Raw genomic sequence first — 21966 nt, forward strand, 5'->3', positions numbered from 1 at the left:
CTTAGCAGGTAAGAGCACTCACTAGCAGCAGGATGTGAGCTGCCCCACTGAAAAAGGCACTGAGCCACATGGCTAACATAGATCAGAAAAATGGGTTAATCAAGATGAGAGCATTAGCTAATAAGAAGCCTGACCTAAAGGGCCAATCAGCTTTATAACTTACTGAGTCCTCTGTGGTTGATTTCTCTGGGACTAAACAGCTGGCTGTGGGGGGCCGGACAGGACAAAAAACCCAACAAGTAGGCCCCCTCCTGTTACAACTAGCTGCTCTTCCACTAGCTGCATTTGATTTCCAGCACAGCCATCTGGCATTTTAGTTCTCAGGGATCTGGTAGCCTCTTCTGGCCTTACTAGGCATGCTGCAACACATACATGCATGCAAAATAGCCATACACATGAAATTTTAATTAAAAATTAATAAAATCATTCTCTCCTGTATCTCCTTGTTCAGATTAGTCACTAACTTTTATGTCTTTCTCTTCCTCTCTGAGGTACTGCCTGTATCCCTAACTTGTATACACTGTACTAAGTTTGTAAGGCTGTTCCTCAGCTCTAGCCCTTCATTTTAATAACGACTTGCCCAGCTGGCTTCTCTTGCCTTTTCATACAATAGGAACTTCTTAACACATCAAACCTAAACTTTCCAATCCAGTTTTCCCGAGAAATTCTTCATCAGCGAATAGAACCTGAACAAAAAGTGGGGCACCATCTTTAGATAGCCTTCTACTTTTACTTCAGTCAGCCAATTCATAATTGCTATGTTTATCTTATCATGCTAAAGTAGACAAACTGATCTTTGAATTATATCTACCTTCTAAATCCATATTCTACATAGAAGCTTCAAAGTCACCTTTCAAGTGAAAAGCTGAATTATCTCTGGTGGGTGTTTTTTCTTTTTATGTGCACTGGCATTTTGCCTGCATTAGTCTGTAAAGGGTGTTGGATCCCTGGAACTAGCGTTACAGACAGTTTTGGGTGCTAGGAATTGAACCCAGGTTCTCTGAAAGAGTACCCAGTGCTCTTAACCTTTGAGCCATTTCTCCAGCCCTCTAATATTTTTGTTTTGTTTTTTCAGACAGGGTTTCTGTGTGTAGTCCTGGAACTCACTTTGTAAACCAGGCTGACCTTGATCTACCTCCCAAAGGCTGGGATTAAAGGTGTGGACTACCACCGCCTAGCTGAATTATCTGTTTTAAATACTCCTATGACTTCTCATGCCTTACAGGACAAAGCCTGGCATTTAGGACTAAGGACTGGCTCCAACCTGCTTTCTTCTTGTGTCTTTGCTCATGTTGTTCTTACTCTTTCTCCCCTTTTCTGCCTGGTCAACGTCTCCTAATCTACAAAGTTCAGCTCCGATTTCACCTTCCCTGTTTGTGCTCTCAGTGCACCAAGACCCTTTCCTTGCTGCAGTGATTGTGGGCTATCACATACCACTCACTGCCAGTTTGTTTCCATCCTGCCCCCCGAAATTCCTGAGGCACATATGCTTCATCCCTGCCCTACAGCTCATCCAAAGCCTGGCAATTATCTCATTGCTTACTACTGCATATCTACTACCTGATAAAGCTTGTAACTAATGGAGGAAAGGACACTGGATATGCTCCGCTGACTTGAATTCTGTAAGCTATACTAGAAGAGGATTCTGCATTTTGTGATCTGATCATGGCTTACCCCAACTCTGGTTCTTCCTTTCCTTATCTGTAAAATGGGAAAAAGCCTGTGTTCCACTAATAGGGGTGGTATACACAGAATCTAATAATGCAAAAGACATGAGAAAGCCATCTGACTTAAAATTCTTTAGTCCTTACTTACTCTAAGCTTACTCTGATCTTTGGAGCTTGAGATGGGTAGGGCAGGACCTCAAAGTAGCATTTGTACGTTCCTCTTTCCAGTTCTTCCTTCTCTCTCCCTAAAGGCAGAAAGGCAAAGATAACGAACCCAAGCCTTGGGCTAGGGTGATGGATTGGAGGTTAAGAGCACCCGTTCTTCCTAGAGAGGCACCAAGTTCAATTCCTAATACCCACAGTGGCTCACAACCACCCCAATTCCAGCTGTAAGGGATCTTGCATGCTCTTCTGACTTCTGCAGCCACCAGGCATGTGTACATACATACAGGCAAAACACTCATACAAGTAAATAAATAAACTCGTCTTATTTTGTCATAGATCTGGTAAGCGAGGAGCCAAGGACAGGTCTACGACCAGTGAAGCACTCTAAGTCAGGAAAGTCACTGACCCAGTCCCTGTGGCTCAACAACAATGTCCTCAATGATCTGAAAGACTTCAGCCAGGTGGTTTCACAGCTTCTGCAGCATCCAGAGAACCTGGCCTGGATTGACCTCTCCTTCAATGACCTGACTTCCATTGACCCTGTGAGTTCCTAGCCTCGGGCATCTAGTCAAAGGGTAGCTTGAAGCCACTGCTCCAGCCACAGCCTTTTTACTCCCTTGTCAAGAAAGTAGAGGCGGTGTGGTGCAGCTCAAACAATGGAGTTGTAGAAAGGCATCACACAGACACAAAGCTTTAGTTTCCGGTAATGTGACTGTAAATAACTTCTTTGTTTCTTGAGACAGCCTCACTATGTATCCCTAGTTGGCCTGGAACTCACTATGTAGACCAGGTTTGTCTTTACTTACAGAGATCCACCTGCATTTGCCTCCCGAGGCTCACAAGCTACATAGTTTCTTTCATCGTGGGGGTTGCAGGGGTTGAGACAAGGTTTCTGTGTTGCCCTGGCTGTCCTGGAATTCCACCCGTAGACCAGGCTGGCCTTGAACTCGCTGAGATCCACCTGCTTCTGCCTCCCAATGGCTGGGATTAAAGGTGTGTGACACCACCGCCCAGCAAGCTACATAGTTTATTAAAACTTCAGCCTTCCTATGAATGGGGATGAAATGCCATAATCATAATGGTTTTGTAAGGATTAAATGAAAATGTTTGAGAACCAACTTGCCTATCAGTGGACTGGAGTAAAACTATAGCATTTACTGTGTTTTGTGCTGAGCTCCATAGAGGAAGAAGTAGGAGAAAAGTACATCAGTTGCTTTCTGTGAAGTTGAAGTTTTAAAAACATAGTTTGGTCAAGTATGTTGGTGCTTATTTATAATTCTAGCACTTGGAAGTTGGAGGTAGGAAGACGAGTTCAATGTCATCCTCAGCTACAATGAGCTTTATAGGCCATGAGAAAGGAGAAGGAAGAGAAGACAGAAAAGGAAGCAAACTAGGGAGAAAAAAAATTAGAAAAGGAAAGATTTGGGCCCCTTCTTGCCCAAGACACCTATTGGAGGGGGAAAGTTTAGAGCATGACTTGGAGTCTGTTCCCTGCAACATACAATGATCTTCACGGCTTATGTGCCGAGCTGATGCCCCTGCAGGCGGAATCATGGACCATCACAGTTGGAAAGGCCTTAACAAGTAAGTTAAGTCTTAAGAACTGCTACCTGACCACTCAAATGGATAACCAGATGCGTGCCAGCTATATTTTAGGTTTTGTCCCTAAAAGGGTCTTAAAAGGTTATTTACTCATGTTAAGAGCATTTGTTGTTCTTTTTTTTTTTTAAGATTTATTTATTATGTACACAACATTCTGCCTCCATGTATGGCTGCACGCCAGAAGAGGGCGCCAGATCTCATGACAGATGGTTGTGAGCCACCATGTGGTTGCTGGGAATTGAACTCAGGACCTTTGGAAGAGCAGCCAGTACTCTTAACCACCGAGCCATCTCTCCAGCCCCGCATTTGTTGTTCTTGCAAGAGGACCCAGGTTTGATTCCTAGCACATAAATGGTGTTTCACAACCATCCATATAACAGGTTCCTGGGGACCTGATGCCCTCTTCTGACTTTTACTAGGCTCTTATGTGGGGCACAGATGTACACACAGGCCAAACTCATACAAATGAAGTAAGGGCTAGAAAGACAGCTCAGCAGTTAAGAGTCCTTGCTGCCCTTCCAAGGACCTAGGTTCAATTCCCATCACCCACATGGTAGCTCACAACTGTCTGTAAATCCAGTTCCAGGAAATCCAATGGCATTAGGCAGGCAGGCAGGCATGTGGTGTACATACATACACATAGGCAAAATACCCATATACATAAAAGAATAACTGTTTTAAAGTAACAAAAGCATGTTAGAGTCATCTAGAATGGCTGTGAGAGGTGCTGAGGGGCCAAGTTGTTCTCCACCAGATAGTCTATCTGAGCAGAGATTGAGTCTTTGTCCAGCTGACTTTTGATTTCTGCCTTAACAGGTCCTAACAACATTCTTCAACCTAAGTGTCCTCTACCTTCACGGCAACAGCATCCATCGCCTAGGGGAGGTAAATAAGCTATCTGTCCTCCCTCGTCTCCGAAGCCTGACCCTCCATGGGAACCCCATAGAGGAAGAAAAGGGGTACAGGTAAGTATCTGGAGCTGGGGTCCAGATGAGCCTCCCTGAGAAACAAGGGGAGGAAAGACAAGAAATTGAAGACCACTCTTCTCCACATGTGGACTATGACACTCTCCCCTTGCTCTAGAATGAACCTAGTCTTCCCAACTCACAGCCAAGCTCCCCTCCATTCCTTGCTGTCAGAAGAGATAGCAGCAACTGGTAGAGGGGGGGAGTTCTATTGTGGGGGCTCGCCCCCAGCCCAAGTCTTCCCCACAGGCAGTATGTGCTGTGCAACCTGCCCCGCATCACCACGTTCGACTTCAGTGGCGTCACCAAGGCAGACCGCACCACAGCTGAGGTCTGGAAACGCATGAACATCAGGCCCAAGAAGGTCCGGATCAAGCAGGATGTACTCTGAGATTCGAAGGACCCCAGCATGCCTAATGCCCTGAGGATGATCAGCTTGGTTTGACAATAAATGATTTGAGCTGTTCAGCAGATTAAAGTCTCCTGTACCTTGTAAGGATGCCCTCCATGCCCAGCAACTACCAGTAAAAGTTTATAGTGGAGGCAAAGGTCTACTGGCCTGGCCTGGGCCCAAGAGCCTGGTGTTACCGTGTGGGAAACTCTTTTGTCCTCACTGGGTTCCCTTTGGACTCTTTAGCCTTCAGGAGTCATGGGAATGGAATAGTTTAGCAATTTCCCAAAATCCTTGAATTTGTAGAAATCCTCTTGCCTCCACTTCTTGAGTGCTGGCATTATAGGAATAAGCAAACAAGCCTCACCCAAAATCTTCATAAAGGGCCAAGGTGTGCGGAGCTGCCTTAAACTTCCAGATTAGAGCCAGAAAATTGCTGTGATCTGTTTCTTTCTTTCTTGTTTTTTTTTTTTGTTGTTGTTGTTGTTGTTTTTGAGACAGTGTTTCCCTGTGTAACAGCCCTAGCTGTCCTGGAATTAGCTCTTGTAGACTAGGCTGGCCTCAAACTCATAGGGATTCACCTGCCTCTGCCTCCTGAGTGCTGGGATTAAAGGTGTGAGCCACCACCGCCCGGCCTGTGATCTATTTCTATTAGAGCAGAGTAGTTTTATACTTTCAGGTTGTGATTCTGGTTAAGATTTCATTTCCTAGATGGGCAGTGGTAACACCCACCTTTATTCTCAGCACTAGAGGCAAAGGCAGTCAGATCTTTGTGAGTTCAAGGCCAGCCTGATCGACATAGTGGGTTCTAAGACAGCCAAAACTACATAGTGAACAACAAAATTTCATTTTCTGAAAATAACAACCAGTGGAATACGACCTTCTCCCACCCCTAGGGGTTATGTGTGAACCTGGTGAGCCTGAGGTGAGGTCTCCAACAATCACAGTTGCCTCCGATTCAAGTATGTACAGCTCTGACAATGTTAGCATCAATAGATAAGGGAAAATAGGGAAAACCTACCTGAGGTTACCCCACACTCCATCAGCTAAGGCTTGGCAACCCTGAACTTTTGCCTCCTGGATTCCTCTTTAATGCTCTGCATCTCACTGCTCACAAACTCTGAATAGCCAAAAACAAACAGTGGAGTCGTGGGCAGGACAGAGCAGGCTGAACCAGCAACACAAATGAATGTACTTCCTTTATCGAGGGGTGACAAACAAAAACAAAAAGACCAAACACGTAAAAACCCAGGGTGCTAGATATACAAACTCAATTCGGATTCAAGCTCTTCTAGACCCTGGTCATCATCCCTAGTGAGGTGCCTATGAGCACCAAGTCAGGGAATGGGACAGGAGTGAACTGGAGGCCAAGAGAAAGGGTGGAAAGGGGATCCCCTAGGTCTCCCGTTGTTCACCCTTACAGTGGTATCTCCATCTTCCCAATGACCGTGAAGATCTGCCAGGCCCTGTCCTCTTGGCCCTAACCTCACCCTAGCCAGGACTTGAAGGCCAGTGGCCACCGGTTCTCCCTCCCTTGCTCAGTCCTCACTTGCTCAGGCTTCTAGCCTTATTTCTCTTTCTCCACATTCTTCTCCGTGATTAGTAGCAGGTTAAGTACTGTAGAATGCCACAGTGAGGCTGGGGCCAGAAGAGGTGGGGTGGAGACGGGATGAAGAGGAGGAAAGAGCTGTCCCAGGGTCCCTTTCTTCACGGGATCCCAAACTGTACAACCAGCTCTTCTTTCGCGTCCACGCGGATCTGAGAAAGTGCACTGTAGGCATAGGCAGCTATCCTGGAGACCTGAGGCAGAGGAGCCAGGAAGGAAAAGAATAGACATGAGAGGGAGGACTGGAAAAGTGGAAGATGAAATAGCTGTAACAGTGAGTCCTTCTCTCAAAAAAAACTAAGGTTAGGTTGTAGTTTACTGGTACAACACTTGCCTAGCATGCACAAAGTCCTGGGTTTTATCTTTGGTAGCAAGTAAGAGAGAGGAGGGAGGGTGGGAGAGAGGAAGCAGATGCTGGAAGACTAAAGGGTGTGGGGAAGAACTAAGAAGGCTATAAACAACTAAGAGAACAAGGTGGAAATAAGCTGGGCTCACCATAGGCCAGGCTCCCTCCCTTCTGTGAAGCAGTGTGGGAAGGGGGTAGGGGACAGGCCAGGAGTGCTCACCTGCTGCAAGTCAGAGAAGGGGATGGGCTCGCTGGCCAGCACTTGGTGAGGCTGGCTGGTGAGAGACGGCAGCGGTGGCAGCTTCTTCCAATGGGTCAGACTGCTGCTAAGCACAGCCAAGCGGGTACTGGCCAAGAGGGGAGGGGTCATAGAAGGACAATTAGGCCAAAGCTTGCCCTGCCCTACCCTGCCCAGCAAGTCTCACTCACCATGGCCAGGGGACCATGGTGACAGAGTACAGCTCATCACAAACTCACTTGACTGTACTCCTTTGGTCTGATCACCCTTGATCAAATATATTGGGCAAACAGGGCTGACTTGAACGCCCGAGGCGCCTAAGTGATCTGTAGTCAGTCTTCTGGGCTGTATCAAAATGAAGAGCCTGGACAGGGACCAGACTCCAAAGCTAGAAAGGAATGCCTAAGAGGCAGGCACTGCGCTCACCTGTATTGCCTTGCCCGGTCCATGTATTCATGCTGCTCCATGCCCTGGGAGTCTGCAGCAGACACATCAATGATGTTGCTTTGAAAAGAAGAGACAGAAAAGACATGACAGGCTTCAGAGAGGCACAGCCAAGTATCAATGCTAGTTCAAGTTCAATGATACCTGACACTAATACTCCCACCTGCCCACTGTACGAGGGCAGAATCCAGAGGCATTTCTCCTTAGTGACCTCGTCCTATCCCCCTGCCCCAGCCTGGTCCTGTGACACTCACCTAGCTGTCTTGGCAAGGATGGAAGAAAGCAGGGCCTGTTCATCTGTGCGAGCTGAAGGTAGGCTGTTGTAGTTGGGCTCAGCTCCATTGAGGGCTTTGGTGGGGGTGCTACTGGGGTCCAGCAACAGCTTCCGCTCCTCCCGATCCTAGAAGGGGCCAGTAGAAAAAAGTCAGCCCCAGGACCTTAAGTCTAACCTTCATTTCTTCTCACAGGTCCTCTCCTCAGACCAGCTCTGACCTTTAAATACTATTTTTATAAAGGTAACTCAAAGTGTCCAGATGGATCCAAAGTCAGAAAACACTCAGTCTCTGACTGGCCCAAAGCTGGCGGCGGTCTAGGATGAACCTAGAGAACCTGAAACATTCAGGAAGGAACAAAGCAGGCATTTACCAGCAATCCTGCAGCCTGAGTGCAAACTGCTCAACACCTGCTGGGAGCAAGTGGGAAAGTACCAAAATAAGGGTGTAAAGGAGAAATGGATACAAGTCAGAACCCAAGAACAGCCTTCCTGGTTCACTGGAAAAAGTATTTCCCAGGAAGGATGTTGTCCCCCAACACAGTGAGGCCCTGTTGAGGCCAGACAAGGCCCTGAACCCCAAGACAAAGCAGGCCCACTGTAACTTGCCTTACATTACCTGAAGGCAGAAACTCCTAGCCCACAACTGAGACACAACCATTATCTTCTCTTCATTCTCTCCAGGATCTTTGTAAGGCCACCACACATACACGCACACAACACAGTCTCTCCATGTTCCCTAGGCTGCCCTGGTACTATATAACTAAGTTGGCCTGGAACTTGCCAGTGTCCAGATTCTACCTTCCCCAGTACTGAGATTACAGGTATATTCTGGGCATTCACCCTCCTGTAGCCTGGTACCTGGCATGTGCTGACCTCAGAGGAACAGTGAATCTGCTCCTCCCTGCCAAACTGCACTCCTTCCCCAACATCCACCTCAGTCTTTCGCAGCCCTGCTACTATTATAGCCTATATAGACAACCATAACCACCAGAACGGACCTAGAATTAAACCAGGTCTCTACCTTCTACACTAATTCCCTGTCCTGGTTCTAATCTACTGCTTTCTAGGCTCAACACTGCCTTGAGTCCGTCAGCCGCAGATCCCGCTGGTGTTGTCAGGTGCAGTCTGGATACGCAGACATGCTGACGTCTATGTAGGCCACTTCTGGAGGAATAGAGTGTGAAGGAGGGAATGCCAGCCAATGCTGACCCATCAATTTTTGTGGCCAACTGCCAGTCTCAGAACTCTCCTCCCAGCCTGTCTCAGTTCCTCCCAGCTTCCCTGCGGCAGGAGCTGATCCCTTGCCCACAACTCACCCTACAGAGAGCTACTTCCTCCTGTCTTGCCTGCCCCACCCCACACAGGCTCAGCCTTTCCCCCTGCTCTTCCTCCTCAAGTCATTTGACCCGGTTCACCCTAGCAAAAGGAAGCATCTACGGCCTTCTGCCCCATTTACCTCTAGGTTCCCAGACAACCTTTCTCCTTCTTCAGTATTAACAGGCCAAAGATGAAAGGATCTCTAAGGAAAGCTAGCTGCTAGCTCCTAATGAGACCCACAATGCTTTCTGTGTCTGTTTTCCCATCCCCAGTTCTGACAGATCTTCCTGCAGGACCACAGTGCCATCATCACCCCCATTCCCTCATCAGGGGTTCAAGAACAAGGTTATCTTTCTAACTTCCTAAAGAGGCCCGGCAACCCTAAAGAGCAGACAAACTGGGCCAAGAGTAGTGGTGGACACCTTTAATCCCAGCACTCATGGAAGGCAAAAAGATCTGTGAGTTAAAACCAAACTGGTCTATATAGCAAGTTCCAGGCCAGTTAAGGCTACATAGGGTCACCCCCACCCTCAAAAAAAAGGTGACATCACCTGACACCCAAAGAATGAGTAAGTCTGCCTCCCAAGCCAGTACAGCCTGAGTTAAGATTTCACCCACTTTAGCCCACAGCGTCTGACTGCACTGGAGCTTCTTCAGTGCAGAGAGCCCATGTCTTGTGCTTGAACACACCTTACTAGATTACTTCATTTTTATTTCTTTTTATATTTATTTAGAGACACGGTTTCTCTGTAGCTTTGGAGCCTAGCTCTTGTAGACCAGGCTGGCCTCGAACTCACTGAGATCTGCCCGCCTCTGCCTCCTGAGTGATGGGATTAAAGGTGTGCGCCACCACCGCTGGGTTTTGGCTAGAATACTTCTAATCTAACTAAATCTTAGACCCTCTGAGCTTTTTTCCTCAGTTTTAAACAGATATTAACTCATATGACAGGTAATGTAAAAGCCCTCTGAAGACCTAATATTTGTACATTTCTCTTTTTCTTTGAGACAGACTCACTATGTACCTCAAAATGGCCCCAAACTGTGTAGCCAGACAGCCCAAACTTGAAGCCGTTCTCCATTTCAGTCTCCAAAGTGTTGGATTTTAAGCGTAAGAAATAAGGGATGGCTTTCTTATAATAAAGGGGCAGGCAGTGGGGATGACAGGAGGGCTGGGGAAATGACCCTATTGGTACATGTCTAGCAAGCATAAAGCGCTGGGTTTGATCTCCACTACTGAATAAACTGGACATCCACGGCACATGCCTACGATCCCAGCACTCAGGCAGAAGCGGGAAATCACAAGTTCAAGGTCATCCTCAAATACACAGCAGGTTTGCCAGTCTGGGCTACATGAAACCTTGTCTTAGCCAGAAATGATACTCAATCAGGGGAAGATGGAATTTTAGGAAGTTGGTATCCTTTTCCCACCAGGCCACGGCTCTGTCATCAGGCAGGAATACTGCCCTCTCCTTTCTGGATGTTTTGTGATGGGTTCCTGTTTATGCTGTTCTCTCCTTTAGCAGGCAGGCCTGGATGAAGTGAAAGGTTCTTGCTACACGGCTTGTCAAAGTCAGGTCAAATTACACGTTCGAGGATCTGGAACCAACCACCCTGCCATACAAACCACATCTTCTTGAACTGCAGTTTCAAGTGACCGTACCCTCCACTAGCCTGGGGAAACTGTTCTAAGTGGCTCGGTGCCTACTCTGTATAGGAAGCAGAACCCAGGCTTTAGGCAACTCTAAAAGGTGTGGCCAGTGGCCTGACCCCGTGGGGCAGGGATTGCGGTGTGCAGAAGAATGAGGTGCACCAAGGGGGAGATTGAAAATTTTAAATATAAAATCCTGTATGTCTCTCCAAGCTAATGTTTTCTCGAAGGGAATAACTCTACAGTCACAATTTTCTGAGTGGCAGTCTCTAGCCAGAGGAACCTTCAGGCACAGACTGGGAACACATACAAATCAACTCCCTATCCCCTCTTTCCTCCATATCGGTCAAAGCTAAACTCTACTGCTTCCCTGACATCCCGATGTCTCCACTCTACTAAATTCTTCACTGGCCAACTCAAATGCCACCAACTTCCAGAGGCTTTCCGACACCAGGCCAGCGTTGATATTACATCTCTAACACCAGTTACAGAGCATACACCAATTTCTTATTTATCTCGGGAGACTAAGTGCCTCAAATTACTTATCTCTAGAATGGGTTCGTAAAGTCCACTTATAGAAGCAGCAGTGAAGGCACAGGAATCTGGGAAAGCGAAATGCGTCCCAGGCACCCAGGCTGAGGATTCAAGCTGTGAAAGTTCGAGGGTATAGGAAAGTGGAAGGGGAGGGGCTGAGTCAGGCGGCGGTCAGTGCCACCCTAGGCTGGAATAAGACCAGGATTCCTAAGAGGGTAGGAGCCCTGCTCGGCGTCCTCTCTGTAATCTGTCCCCTCCAGGCCTCCGTACTCAGTGAGCCTACAGTTCGGCTCCCTGCCGCTGCGGGCTTCTTTCTGGGCCCCAAGTCCCGCGGTCGTAGCCCACAGTCCCAAACCCGCCAGCCGCGCCGCACCTGGTCCGAGTCCTCGTTTTCGCTGCTATAGCAGCACCCCATGGCGGGGTAGGGCCGGGCGCTCAGGCGGCGCCGAGGAGGGACGGCGTCCGTCAGGAGCCTTTCCGGTCACATGACCCGCAGCTGCCACCCGCTCCCCTCCCCCGCTTAGCCTGTCCCAAAACCTCTAGGACACCGCAGCCAATTCGCGACTTCCGGTCCCGCCCCTCCGCGTGACCATAGCCGACCAATGGAAAAGCGCGTCCTACGTGCAGGGCGCGTGGCACGTGACCCGAGGGGCGGGTCACATGATTTTGTTTTCCCAGTCTCTAGCTCTGAATCCTTTGGTCTCCTGGCCCGAGAGTGAGTTGTGAGGTCACGTGGTGTCAAGGCCACCTTTGTGGGTGCGAACTTTATTAGATAAACTGTTCTGCGCCACGAGAGGGCCGCTTCCGTCAGGAGCTCTTTGCCAGTTTCTTTGTATCTGTGTGATCAAGGTTTCTCCATTTAACCTGGCTAGCTTGAAACTCGCTGTGTAGACTAGGCTGCTCTCGATTTTATAGAACCACTTGCTTCTGCCTTCCGAGTGCAAGGATTACATGTATGTCTGTGTGCCCGGCAAAACTGAGTTCGTATATGAGTGTGAACACGTGTCATGCTGCACGTGCGGAGGTCACGGGATGACTTGTGGAAGTTAGTTGTATCTTTCCTCCATGTATTTTCTAGGGATTGAAGTCAGGTGGTCAGGCTTTCTGGCAGGCGGTTTCTAGCCAGATTAAGGTGAATTCTGTCTGCACTGGCAGATGGCAGACACTTCTCATTAGGAATTACAGTTCAAATACAAACCTTTTCTGATCCTATTCTGAGCACTTTTCCTCCCTTTACTTAACCCAGTGGTATTTACTTATTAAATTAGCAAATGCTGGGGCTAGAAACGATTCAGTGATGAGAAGCACTGACTGCTGCCTCCAGAGGACTGAGTTCAATTTCCCAAAACCCACATGGTGGCTCACAATCATCGATAACTCCAGTCCCAGGATAAACGGTGCCCTCTTCTGGACTCATACATGTACACCGTGTATAGACACACATGCAGATCAACCATGAATACGCATAATTTTTTTCTTTTTTTTTTTTTTTCCGAGACAGTTTCCCTGTGTAGCTTTTGGAGCCTGTCCTGGAATTTGCTCTATAGACCAGACTGGCCTCCAACTCAGAGATTCGCCTGCCTCTGCCTCCCAGTGCTAGAATTAAAGGTGTGCGCCACCACCGCCCGGCTGAATACACAAAAAATTAAAAACAGACACCCACCCCCACCCCCGCCAAGGGCTGGAGAGATGGCTCAGAGGTTAATAGCACTGGCTGCTCTTCCAGAGGTCCTGAGTTCAATTCCCATCAACCACAAGGTGGCTCACAACCTCTTTTGGCATGCTGGTAGAACATTGTATACATAATAAATAAATTTTTAAAACAAAAACATAAATATTTACTGGCTATAGTGTGCCACTCCCTCACAATTGTGGAATTCCCTAGTCTGGTGATCACACTGTATTTTTATTGAGTTTCTGACTTCATCACTTCTCCCAAATGTGAGCCACTGAAAGTCTAACTTCTCTGTGACCTATACCCTAAAATTTACAGAAAACTTGGATTTTGAACTGAGTAAATAGTCTCAATTATTTTGGCTTGTATCATGCCCCATGTCCTGGTCCCAAGGGTTTGGAGATGTCACCAGGCTTATCAGCATTTATTCTTCAAGACCCTAGAGTTCTCCTAAGTTTCTCTAGGGTACCTGAAAAAAGGAAGCTGCTGAAGTTTGTCACTGGGCCTGGTAACCTGAGCTTCAGGTCTCAGGTAACAACAGCCTCAGCATCAATAATTGAAATCAGGTCCAGTCTCCTTCTTCAGGGTTATTCCTCTCAAGAACTTCCCATTCCGGTACTCTGGTCTTTTCTAGGAGCCTTCAGCCCAGGTAAGCAGGGCCTTGTGGGTTCCCAAGCACACCAATTCCTGTCCATATCACAAACCTTTTTACATTTATTCATATACTCTAAATTTTAGCATACACTCCCCTTCCAACTAAAGGTCTTGCAAAAACAGTCTGCCAAGGTGAGATCTGGGTAGGGGGGAAGTGGGAGGAAAAAGGACAGCTATCCATCCCCTAAAGGGTCCTGGAGAGGAAAGCTGGATAGTGTAAAAGTGGGGTGTGTGTGTGCATATTTCACTTACGAGGCGAATTCTTCGTGGGGGGAATAGAAAAGGAGAAAATACATAGAACCAAGGAGGACAAACACCTCAAGAAAAAAGCAGACAGAAAGTGTCCTTGGATAGAATTAACTTGGTATAGAGGTAGAATTTATTTTTGAGACAGGGTCTCAAATGTAGCTCACACTGGCTTTAAACTTGAGATCCTTCTACCTCAGTCTTTCTCATGATGGGATTACAAGTGTGCACCAAAATACCATGGATAGTACTTATTTTGTACTTTTAAAAGATTTTATTTCTATTTCATATGTACTGATGACTTCTGTGCACCATGTGCATGCAGTGTCTGTGGAGACCAGAAGAGGGCATCAGATCCCCTGGAACTGGAGTTACCGACAGTTGTGATTGACCATAGATGTTGGTGTTGAGAATCAAACCCAGGGCCTTTGAAGAGCAGTCAAGAGCTCATTGGAGCCAACTCTCCAATGTTTGAGAATTTTGTGTATTTTGTTTTGGTTTTTGCTAAGTTTTTGTTTGTTTGTTTTGTTTTGTTTTTGCTTATACTCATGTTCACCACTGGGTGAGCCCTTGAGGGGGTTGGATGTCCTGCCACTGGGGTTATAGATGTTTTTGAAACGCCATGTGAGTTCTGGGATTGAACTGAGATCCTCTTGAAGAGCAGCAAGTGCTTTTAACCACTGAGCCATCTCTCCAGACCCAGGCATAGTGTTTGACCCTTTTAATAAAGTGCAGCATAGTGAGAGCATGACAGGGTTTGAAGACAAAGCTTTTATCTTTTGTTTTTGTTTTTTGTTTTTTTTTTTTGGTTTATTTTGGTTTTTCTTTTTTGAGATGGAGTTTCTCTATGTAGCCCTGGCTGCTCTGGAACTCATTCTGTATACCAGGCTGGTCTTGAACTCAAAGAGATCCTCCTGCCTCTGTCTCCTGAGTGCTGGAATTAGAGGCATGTGCCACCAATGACTGGCAAGTTTTTTTCTTTGGCTACACTATAATGGATCAGAGATTATGGGAGGAAGATACACCAAGAAACTGATGAAAAAGGTCCTGAAGAGGAATGATGTTAGGGAGGTAAGAAAATGGGCAGGTGTAGGAACAGTACAGAAATGGATTCTGTTAGGACTAGAAAGGGAGACAGCTGTGGCTGGGTACTGAACACAGGCAGCATGGCATGAAGAATGCGTAGGCTGGATTCAATCCCATCTGCTGTGTCTGACAAGTCAGTCTCTCAGCCAGGTGGCAGCAGCGCACGCCTTTAATCCCAACACTCAGGAAGTAGAGGCAGGCTGATCTCTGAGTTCCAGGCCAGCCTGGTCTACAAGAGCCAGTTCCAGGACAGGCCCCAAAGCTACAGAGAAACCCTGTCTCGATAAACCAAAAGTCAGTCAGTCTCTGTCAGCCATGGTTTGGACAGGCAAATAGTACACGTAGGTTTCCCTCCCAGCCTCCCTCTGTCCTAGGACTCAGGTAGGAACAATGTCCCCTGCCATTGCACTGGCATTCCTGCCACTCGTGGTGACACTGCTGGTGAGATACCGACACCATTTCCGACTGCTGGTGCGCACAGTCCTGCTGAGAAGCTTCAGGGACTGCCTGTCAGGACTTCGAACTGAGGAGCGGGCCTTCAGCTACGTGCTTACCCATGCTCTGCCTGGAGACCCTGGTCACATCCTCACCACTCTAGACCACTGGAGCAGCTGCTGCGAGTACCTGAGTCACATGGGCCCTGTGAAAGGTCAGCGTTCCCTTCTCCAGTCTTCTTTTTCAGAAATAATCCCAAGATAGTGATCCCAGCACTCGGGAGGCAGGGGCAGGCGGATCCCTGTGAGTTCGAGGCCAGCCTGGTCTACAGAGCAAGTTCCAGGACAGGCTTGATAGCTACAGCGAAACCCTGTCTCGGATAAACCAAAAAAGGAAAAGATAGTGAGGAAAGATCTGGTATCTGGTATTCACTGCTTTGCTGGGTATGTAGGAAGCTTCATGGCTGTGTTTATGACTTTTGTTTTTCACTGGAAATGAGGAGCCTGGACCAAGTTATTTAATTATCCAGCAGACATTTATTGCCACTCTTTTGTACCAGGTGCTGAGGGAGGAGGTAGAGGTCACAGAGGGTGAACCAGCAACAAATGCTGGTCCCAGAGAGCATAACACAGTGGGAAAATCGTAACTCAGAACTTTGTAGTTATCTGTACTAGATTTTCTTTCCTACCAGAGGCTTTCACATCCAACTGAGGATAGCTGTCGTCTAGACAGCACAGTATTTCTAACTATTATGAGACTTAGCCAATTCCAAAATCAAAATCACAATGAGCAATAAGGGAGTGCAGGGGTTTGAGGATGAAACTGAAAGTGTCTCAGGAGCCTTGAAGATAGGGGGGTTGTTTTGCCTGAACCATCCTGGAGGAAGGAACATTTAAACTGAGTCTAGAATGCTTGGATGGAGATAGGAGTGGTCAAGGGCAGTCAAGCTCATGTATAAATACAGCACAAAGCAAGCACAGAGCATGTTTGATACCGGGCACACCTGGTTTGGATCTCTTCTACAACAGCCATCTTGCCCCTTAGGTCAGATTCTGATGCGGCTGGTGGAAGAGAAGGCCCCTGCTTGTGTGCTGGAGCTGGGCACCTACTGCGGATACTCTACACTTTTTATTGCTCGGGCTTTGCCTCCTGGGAGTCGCCTTCTCACTGTGGAGCGGGACCCTCGTACAGCAGCAGTGGCTGAAAAACTCATCCGGCTGGCTGGCTTCGATGAGCAAATGGTCAGCTTCCATCTCCCCAGCTCGAGCCAGGTTTCTTTTGGGAAGGTCTCCCATTCAAGGAAGCAGCTCCACTCAGGCAGCTGGCATCCCAGAGGGCATGTAACGCCTACTCCCTCAATCCCAAGTCATTTGCTCTTATTTTCTATGGACTAAAAAGACAGCAGCTAAGAGGAAGCTCTCCACAGCCAAGCAAATCTCAGTCCAAATCTTATTGTTCAGTTAGTTGTGTGACCTCAGGTACAGCACATATCCTGTGATTCCCAGCTTCTTCATGGAACATAACAGGAATTACAGTGCTGATGCTGACTACTCAATTTCTGAGGCCAGAGGAAATGGGAGACACTTGTGCAGGCCTAGACCAGTGCCGGCATGAAATCAGTCTGATCATGGGGGGATCAGGAGAGGGAAAGCAGTCCTCTTATTCTCACCTTCACGATGGCTTTCCCCACAGGTGGAGCTCATTGCGGGCAGCTCAGAGGAAGTTATCCCACGCCTAAGAGCTCAGTACCAGCTGAATCGGGCAGATCTGGTGCTACTGGCACATCGACCTCGATATTATCTAAGGGATCTGCAGCTACTGGAAGCCCATGCTCTACTCCCAAGTGGTGCCACTGTATTGGCTGACCATGTGCTTTTTCCTGGTGCACCCCGCTTCCTACAATACACAAAGAGCTGCGGCCGCTATCGCTGTCGCCTCCACCACACCAGCCTCCCAGACTTCCCTGCCATCAAGGATGGCATAGCCCAACTCACCTATGCTGGACCTGGCTGAGATCTAGAACCTGGGATAAATTACTGACACAACCCCAACCCGACTCAAGCAAGGACCTCAGAATATTCCCTTTCCCTTTCTGTTAGTGTCCAACATATGCTAGGTTCAGGCTGGGGAAGCTTTCTTCTCAACTCTGCCTGCTCCCAACCTCCATATCAATCCAAAGTGTCAAATTCTATCAGTCTTCTTGGTCCCACAAGATCCTCTCCTAGACAACTGGAAACTGGAAGCAAGAGTCCTGAGCCCTTGTTCTGTTATCGATTGCTCCCTCCAGGTGAGTCCTTCCTTCTTCTGAGATTCTTATTCTCTTAATACTAAGGGCTGGAAAGATGGCTCAGCAGTGAAGAGCACTGGCTGCTGCTCCCTATCTAGAGGACTCAGGTTCAATTTTCAGCACTCACATGGCACAGGCACACATGTGATATACATACACACATACATACAAAAAATCTCTAAGCATAAATAAATTACAACAAAAAGACAGCTGGCTGGCAGAGCCCCAGAGCCTCCCAGCTGTGAGACTCAGACAGCTTCTGGATGGAATCAGAGGCAGCTGCAGACAATGAGGCCCCGTAGAGCATCCAGGTACAAGCTAGGCCACAAGAATTATCAATCACAGAAGCCTGGCCTCCAATCCTGGCACACTTGGTCAATTAGGTTTGCTTGAGATCCCTTAAAGACCCCTTCCCACTGTCCAAGAAAAGATACTGGACTCCTCTGGGTCCCACCAACAAACAGGGAATAGACATTGGGGGAAAGAATCAGTCCTGTGTCTTTATTAAAGAGGGTTAGAAAGAGACCACACCTGGCAACCAAGGAATGAGGTACCAGCCAGGAAGGTGGGATGGGCTCAGGCTCTAGGGATTCAAGGGAAGACTGATGGCCTGGGAGGGCCCAAGGAGACCTTGTCCTGGAAGCAGCAGAGACAGTGCCTAAGGGGAAGCTTTAGACACTACAATCACAGCTGGTTCTGCAGGCTGAGGGGCTGAGGCTGTGGATGTAAGATAGGTTGGGGTGGCCAGGAATCACCCTGAGGCCACCTTGGCTTGTCTACCTAGATCATCCACTGGTCCTGATCCTGTTCGTTGCCTTCCATGTCCACCTGAAGAGGAGGCTGGGTGTGGGTGGGGAGGGGCCTCAGCCAGCCTCAGCCCAGATCCTGCCCCTGGGTAGAGCCAGGGTTTTTGCATCCCTCGGCCATCAGTTAGATCAGGGGCAGGAGCCTAGGAACAAAGGCACTCCCTACACCCCGCCTACCTCGTTGACCTCTCCATCATCAGGGGACTCATTATAGTCATTCATCTCATCCATGTCCTGCATGTCCTCATCATCTTCTGAATCCTCTTCACTGTCCTCGTCATCTTCATCATCCTCTTCTTCCTCATCATCATAGTGCTGGTGGGGCCAGAGAGAGTCTGGAGGTCTCAGGGCTACCTGGGCCAGGTCAAGAGCTGGCCTACAGGGAGCCTCCTCCTTTCCATCCCTGCCCACCTTGAGTATGGAAGGCTGCTGCATGACATGGAGGACCTTAATGCTAGGCCTAATGCCTACCCCCTCAAGTACCCACTTTTGCTGCCTACCCAGATTAAGAACAATCGTTCTGAGTCAGAAGCAAGGCCATTAAATTAAAATGAAGCCCTGATCTACTGGGCTCCACACGGTCCCCATCCGCTGGGGCCACTCACCTCTGAGGCTGGCTTGCCAATAGGTACCAGGTTGTTGTCTTTCTCTGCGATGCTTTGGAGCTGTGGGCAAAGGAGTTTGGGGAAAAGTGGGCCAAGGCCCAAGCAGAGCAGGTCAAGGGCATAGGACTAGCTTACTCTATCCCTTCCAAGATCCCCAAATGTTGAAACAAAACTTCTTCCCCCCAGTTCCCAGGAAGATTCGACCCCCTTTCTCCTGTCATCTGCTCTTTATAAAATTGTGTATGAAGTCTTTTGGTCTCAGGTTTCTCATATAATTCTGGAGAGAGTAAAATGAGACACTCAGCCTGGAATATGGCATCTTGTAGGCCCTCACTAAGTAATTAAGTTAAAATCATTAAGTTCTGTGATATATAGATAGAATTCAGGCTGTCAGGAGCTTGACAACTAATCTAGCCCTGAAGTCCTGTTCCCTCAAGCAGTTAGGGTTCCACAAAATGAGAACTTCAGCCTCCAAGTACCCAGCGTGATTATCCCAACTCAGAGAGAAATGCTTTTCCCAAGCAGGTCTCCAGGATAAGGTAAGGTCGTCTCCATGCTGAGCTAGGTCCTCACTCACCCAGGCCTGATGCTGCTGCTCCTGCTGCTGCAGCTCTGTCTCCTCCACACAGGGTCGATCCAGATTAAACCACAGTGTCTCAGTCACACGAGGGAACAGTGACGGGAACAGGGTGGACATGGCCCCTAAGCTGAGGGAGAGGTTCAAGTGAGTACGTTTTGTTTTGTTCTGATGCAGTTGTAATTTGATTTAGGGGTGGGGTGGAGTGGAAGGCAGCAGAGAAGCTTCCCTTCCCTCTCGAAATCAGACAGACCTGAGTTTGAGTCCTGGCTCCATCACTTACTAGCTGTTTGACTTTGGCCAATACACTTAACCTCTCTGGGCCTCAGTTTCCTCATCTGTAAAAATGGGGATAATAACAATTATATCATCCTTAAAGTTATTCTGACAACAAAACAAAATAATGGATAAATTCGTTTGCCGCTTAAGAAGAGAAGAGACTGGGAGCCAGAGATGAAATGTGGCATTGTGATTATATACAAAATTAGCACTAGCAGGAATCCAGTAAAATTCTCCTTTAACATACACACAAACACACAGACAACATAAAACTCATTCTTTGCTCTTTTGATTAATATCACATCCAACCAGTGCAAAAATGTTTTGGACATGAACCACCTCTCACCGACCAGTCAAACTGCACAACACACAAGTAGGAAGCATGGACAAATAGACAGACAATAAACAGAAGAATGAATGATGAACTGACATGTGAGAGAACAAATAAAATCAACTTTGTGGATTAAAGTTGAAGCCCAGGAAGGTCAACAAGAAGCTGATTTAAAATCTACCAGCTCATAAGACCCAGTGACAGGTAGGCTTGACTTTATGTCGCACGCTGGGTGGGGTTTATTTAGAACACACACAAGGAAGGGATCCTAGTCCAGCAATGTAGCAAAAGAACAGGAAAAACAGAATTGGTGTCCCCCCCCCTTTTTTTTTTCCAATGAGATAGGGTCTCATTAAGTAGCCCTGGCTGGTGTGGAACTCACTATAAAGACCAGGCTAGTCCCAAACTCACAGAGATCCGCATGCCTCAGCCCCCGAATGCTAGGATTAAAGGCGTACACCAGCCATCACACTCGGCTCTACTCTATCTTTTGTTCTAATCTGATCCACGCAGAACTAGCCGCTGCCATTCCCTAGACCAGAGTTTCCCAGACCCGTGTGACAGGAAAACGGGGCCAACCCTCATCCCAAAAGTACTGACAGAATCTGTATCCTAAAACCCTACCCACCACCGCCCATTCTTGGCTCATTATGATAGTAACTGTGAGCTTGACCAACAGGAAGGAGGTAGGGGCGGGTCTCTGACAGAATTTTGCCCTAATAGGGATGCTAGTCGCAAAAAATGCGCGCGGCCTGGCTGAAGCCAATTAACTGAAAGAAATGCTGGGTGACAGGAAGTGAAACCAATGAATGACGGAACTTGTGTGATGGGTGGGGCTTAGATTTAAGGAAGCGGCCAATGAACAGGATGTCGTTAAGCGTCAAGGAGCGGAATATGAGTTGCTGGGAAGGCGAGTCAAAGGAACTGGGTTTCTCTGGAAGCAGGAAGAAAGAACGAGCAAGGAGACGGCAACAGCTTCGTTTCCGCACTTACCGCGCCAAGAACCGGCAGCCGGCAGCGACCCGGAAGCGCTTCCCCAAGCCTGAACGGAAGAATCCACCAAATTCCGGGACCCACTCAACGCATGCGTCCTCCGTCTTCTTTTGTTTCCCGCTCTAACCTACCAGACCGGAAGTGATGTGACGTAACGTAGCACGCTCTAGTTGGGGGGGGACACTTACTTGCCAGGCCTACCTGTTGGCCCCGCCTGGAATCTCAGGCCTCGGGTTTCTGCAGACCGAACCCTTCCCCGGCCTGGCGTTAGGCCGTGCGTGCGTGCGTGCGAGCGAGCGTGAGTGCGTGCTAGTCTCTTGGGAATAATGCCTCCCATAGACGTGCGACGTGCGCTTGTTTGAACGTGCGTGTGTCTCGCTGCGTTTCAGGACATCTATTTCCAGCCTTCTCAGTCTCCCATTTGAACAATTTTTTTTTTTTTTTTTTTTTGGTGAGGATACCTTGAACATGCTGGACAAACCTCATATTCATAATATTTTCTTTTCATTTTTGAGACAGGGTCGCACTGTGTATTCCTGGCAGGCCTGAAACTCACTTTGTAGACCAGGCTAGCCTCGAATTCTTCCTGCCTTGCCCGTGCCTGTATTAAAAGTGTGCACCACCATACTGGCCTCCTTTGAGTTATTTAATTTTAAATTTTATCTTATGTGTATGAGTATTTGGCCTGCATATATGTATTTGGTGCCTAGTGGTTGTAGATGCCAGAAGAGATTGTTAGATCTCCAAAATCCAGCTGGAGTTAAAGAAGGTTGTGAGCCACCATGGCAGTGCTGG

The 21966-nt window shown here is 47.9% G+C and overlaps 4 protein-coding genes across 16 annotated transcripts in view; 2 read left to right on the forward strand and 2 right to left on the reverse strand.

Annotated features, from left to right (window-relative positions):
• Window positions 1–4877, forward strand: part of Lrrc51 (leucine rich repeat containing 51) — a 19771-nt gene extending 14894 nt beyond the window's left edge. For all 7 annotated transcript variants that reach the window (XM_048429660.3, XM_048429655.3, XM_048429659.3 and 4 more), the window contains 3 exons: window positions 2169–2374; window positions 4251–4399; window positions 4649–4877. In XM_048429660.3, coding sequence (XP_048285617.1) covers window positions 2169–2374; window positions 4251–4399; window positions 4649–4790 — 497 coding nt within the window. In that variant the 3' untranslated portion in view covers window positions 4791–4877. The remainder of the gene's footprint in view (window positions 1–2168; window positions 2375–4250; window positions 4400–4648) is intronic.
• Window positions 4878–5976: 1099 nt separating this feature from the next.
• Lamtor1 (late endosomal/lysosomal adaptor, MAPK and MTOR activator 1) lies at window positions 5977–11730 on the reverse strand. The gene is made up of 5 exons (XM_048429661.2): window positions 11571–11730; window positions 7679–7824; window positions 7407–7484; window positions 6963–7089; window positions 5977–6590 (listed from the first exon to the last, which is right to left on the reverse strand). The coding sequence occupies exons 1-5, from the start codon at window positions 11610–11612 to the stop codon at window positions 6498–6500; spliced, it is 486 nt and encodes a 161-aa protein (XP_048285618.1). The 5' UTR covers window positions 11613–11730; the 3' UTR covers window positions 5977–6497.
• A 157-nt stretch (window positions 11731–11887) lies between these two features.
• On the forward strand, window positions 11888–18343 carry Tomt (transmembrane O-methyltransferase). Of its 3 annotated transcripts, none has more exons than XM_085692819.2 (5): window positions 11888–12177; window positions 13458–13521; window positions 15233–15507; window positions 16338–16534; window positions 16986–18343. In XM_085692819.2, exons 1-5 carry the CDS (start codon window positions 12153–12155, stop codon window positions 17304–17306), a joined length of 882 nt encoding a protein of 293 aa, XP_085548945.2. In that variant the 5' UTR covers window positions 11888–12152; the 3' UTR covers window positions 17307–18343. The 3 variants fall into 3 exon arrangements, with proteins under 3 accessions (XP_085548945.2, XP_048285604.3, XP_085548946.2); XM_048429647.3 differs by having other exon boundaries at window positions 11889–12177; window positions 13611–15507; XM_085692820.2 differs by having other exon boundaries at window positions 11889–12177; window positions 15217–15507.
• Anapc15 (anaphase promoting complex subunit 15) lies at window positions 18055–21300 on the reverse strand. 5 transcript variants are annotated; one of them, XM_048429666.3, is made up of 6 exons: window positions 21172–21300; window positions 19852–19906; window positions 19569–19698; window positions 18992–19051; window positions 18564–18701; window positions 18055–18408 (listed from the first exon to the last, which is right to left on the reverse strand). In XM_048429666.3, exons 3-6 carry the CDS (start codon window positions 19686–19688, stop codon window positions 18361–18363), a joined length of 366 nt encoding a protein of 121 aa, XP_048285623.1. In that variant the 5' UTR covers window positions 19689–19698; window positions 19852–19906; window positions 21172–21300; the 3' UTR covers window positions 18055–18360. The 5 variants fall into 5 exon arrangements, with proteins under 5 accessions (XP_048285623.1, XP_048285619.1, XP_048285621.1 ...); XM_048429662.3 differs by having other exon boundaries at window positions 19822–19906; window positions 21172–21294; XM_048429664.3 differs by lacking the exon at window positions 21172–21300 and adding an exon at window positions 20807–20844 and having other exon boundaries at window positions 19822–19906.
• Between the last annotated feature and the right edge of the window lie 666 nt (window positions 21301–21966).

This window comes from Myodes glareolus, chromosome 7 (assembly GCF_982192425.1).
Source record: "Myodes glareolus chromosome 7, mMyoGla1.1, whole genome shotgun sequence".
NCBI classification, from domain to species: Eukaryota; Metazoa; Chordata; class Mammalia; order Rodentia; family Cricetidae; genus Myodes; species Myodes glareolus.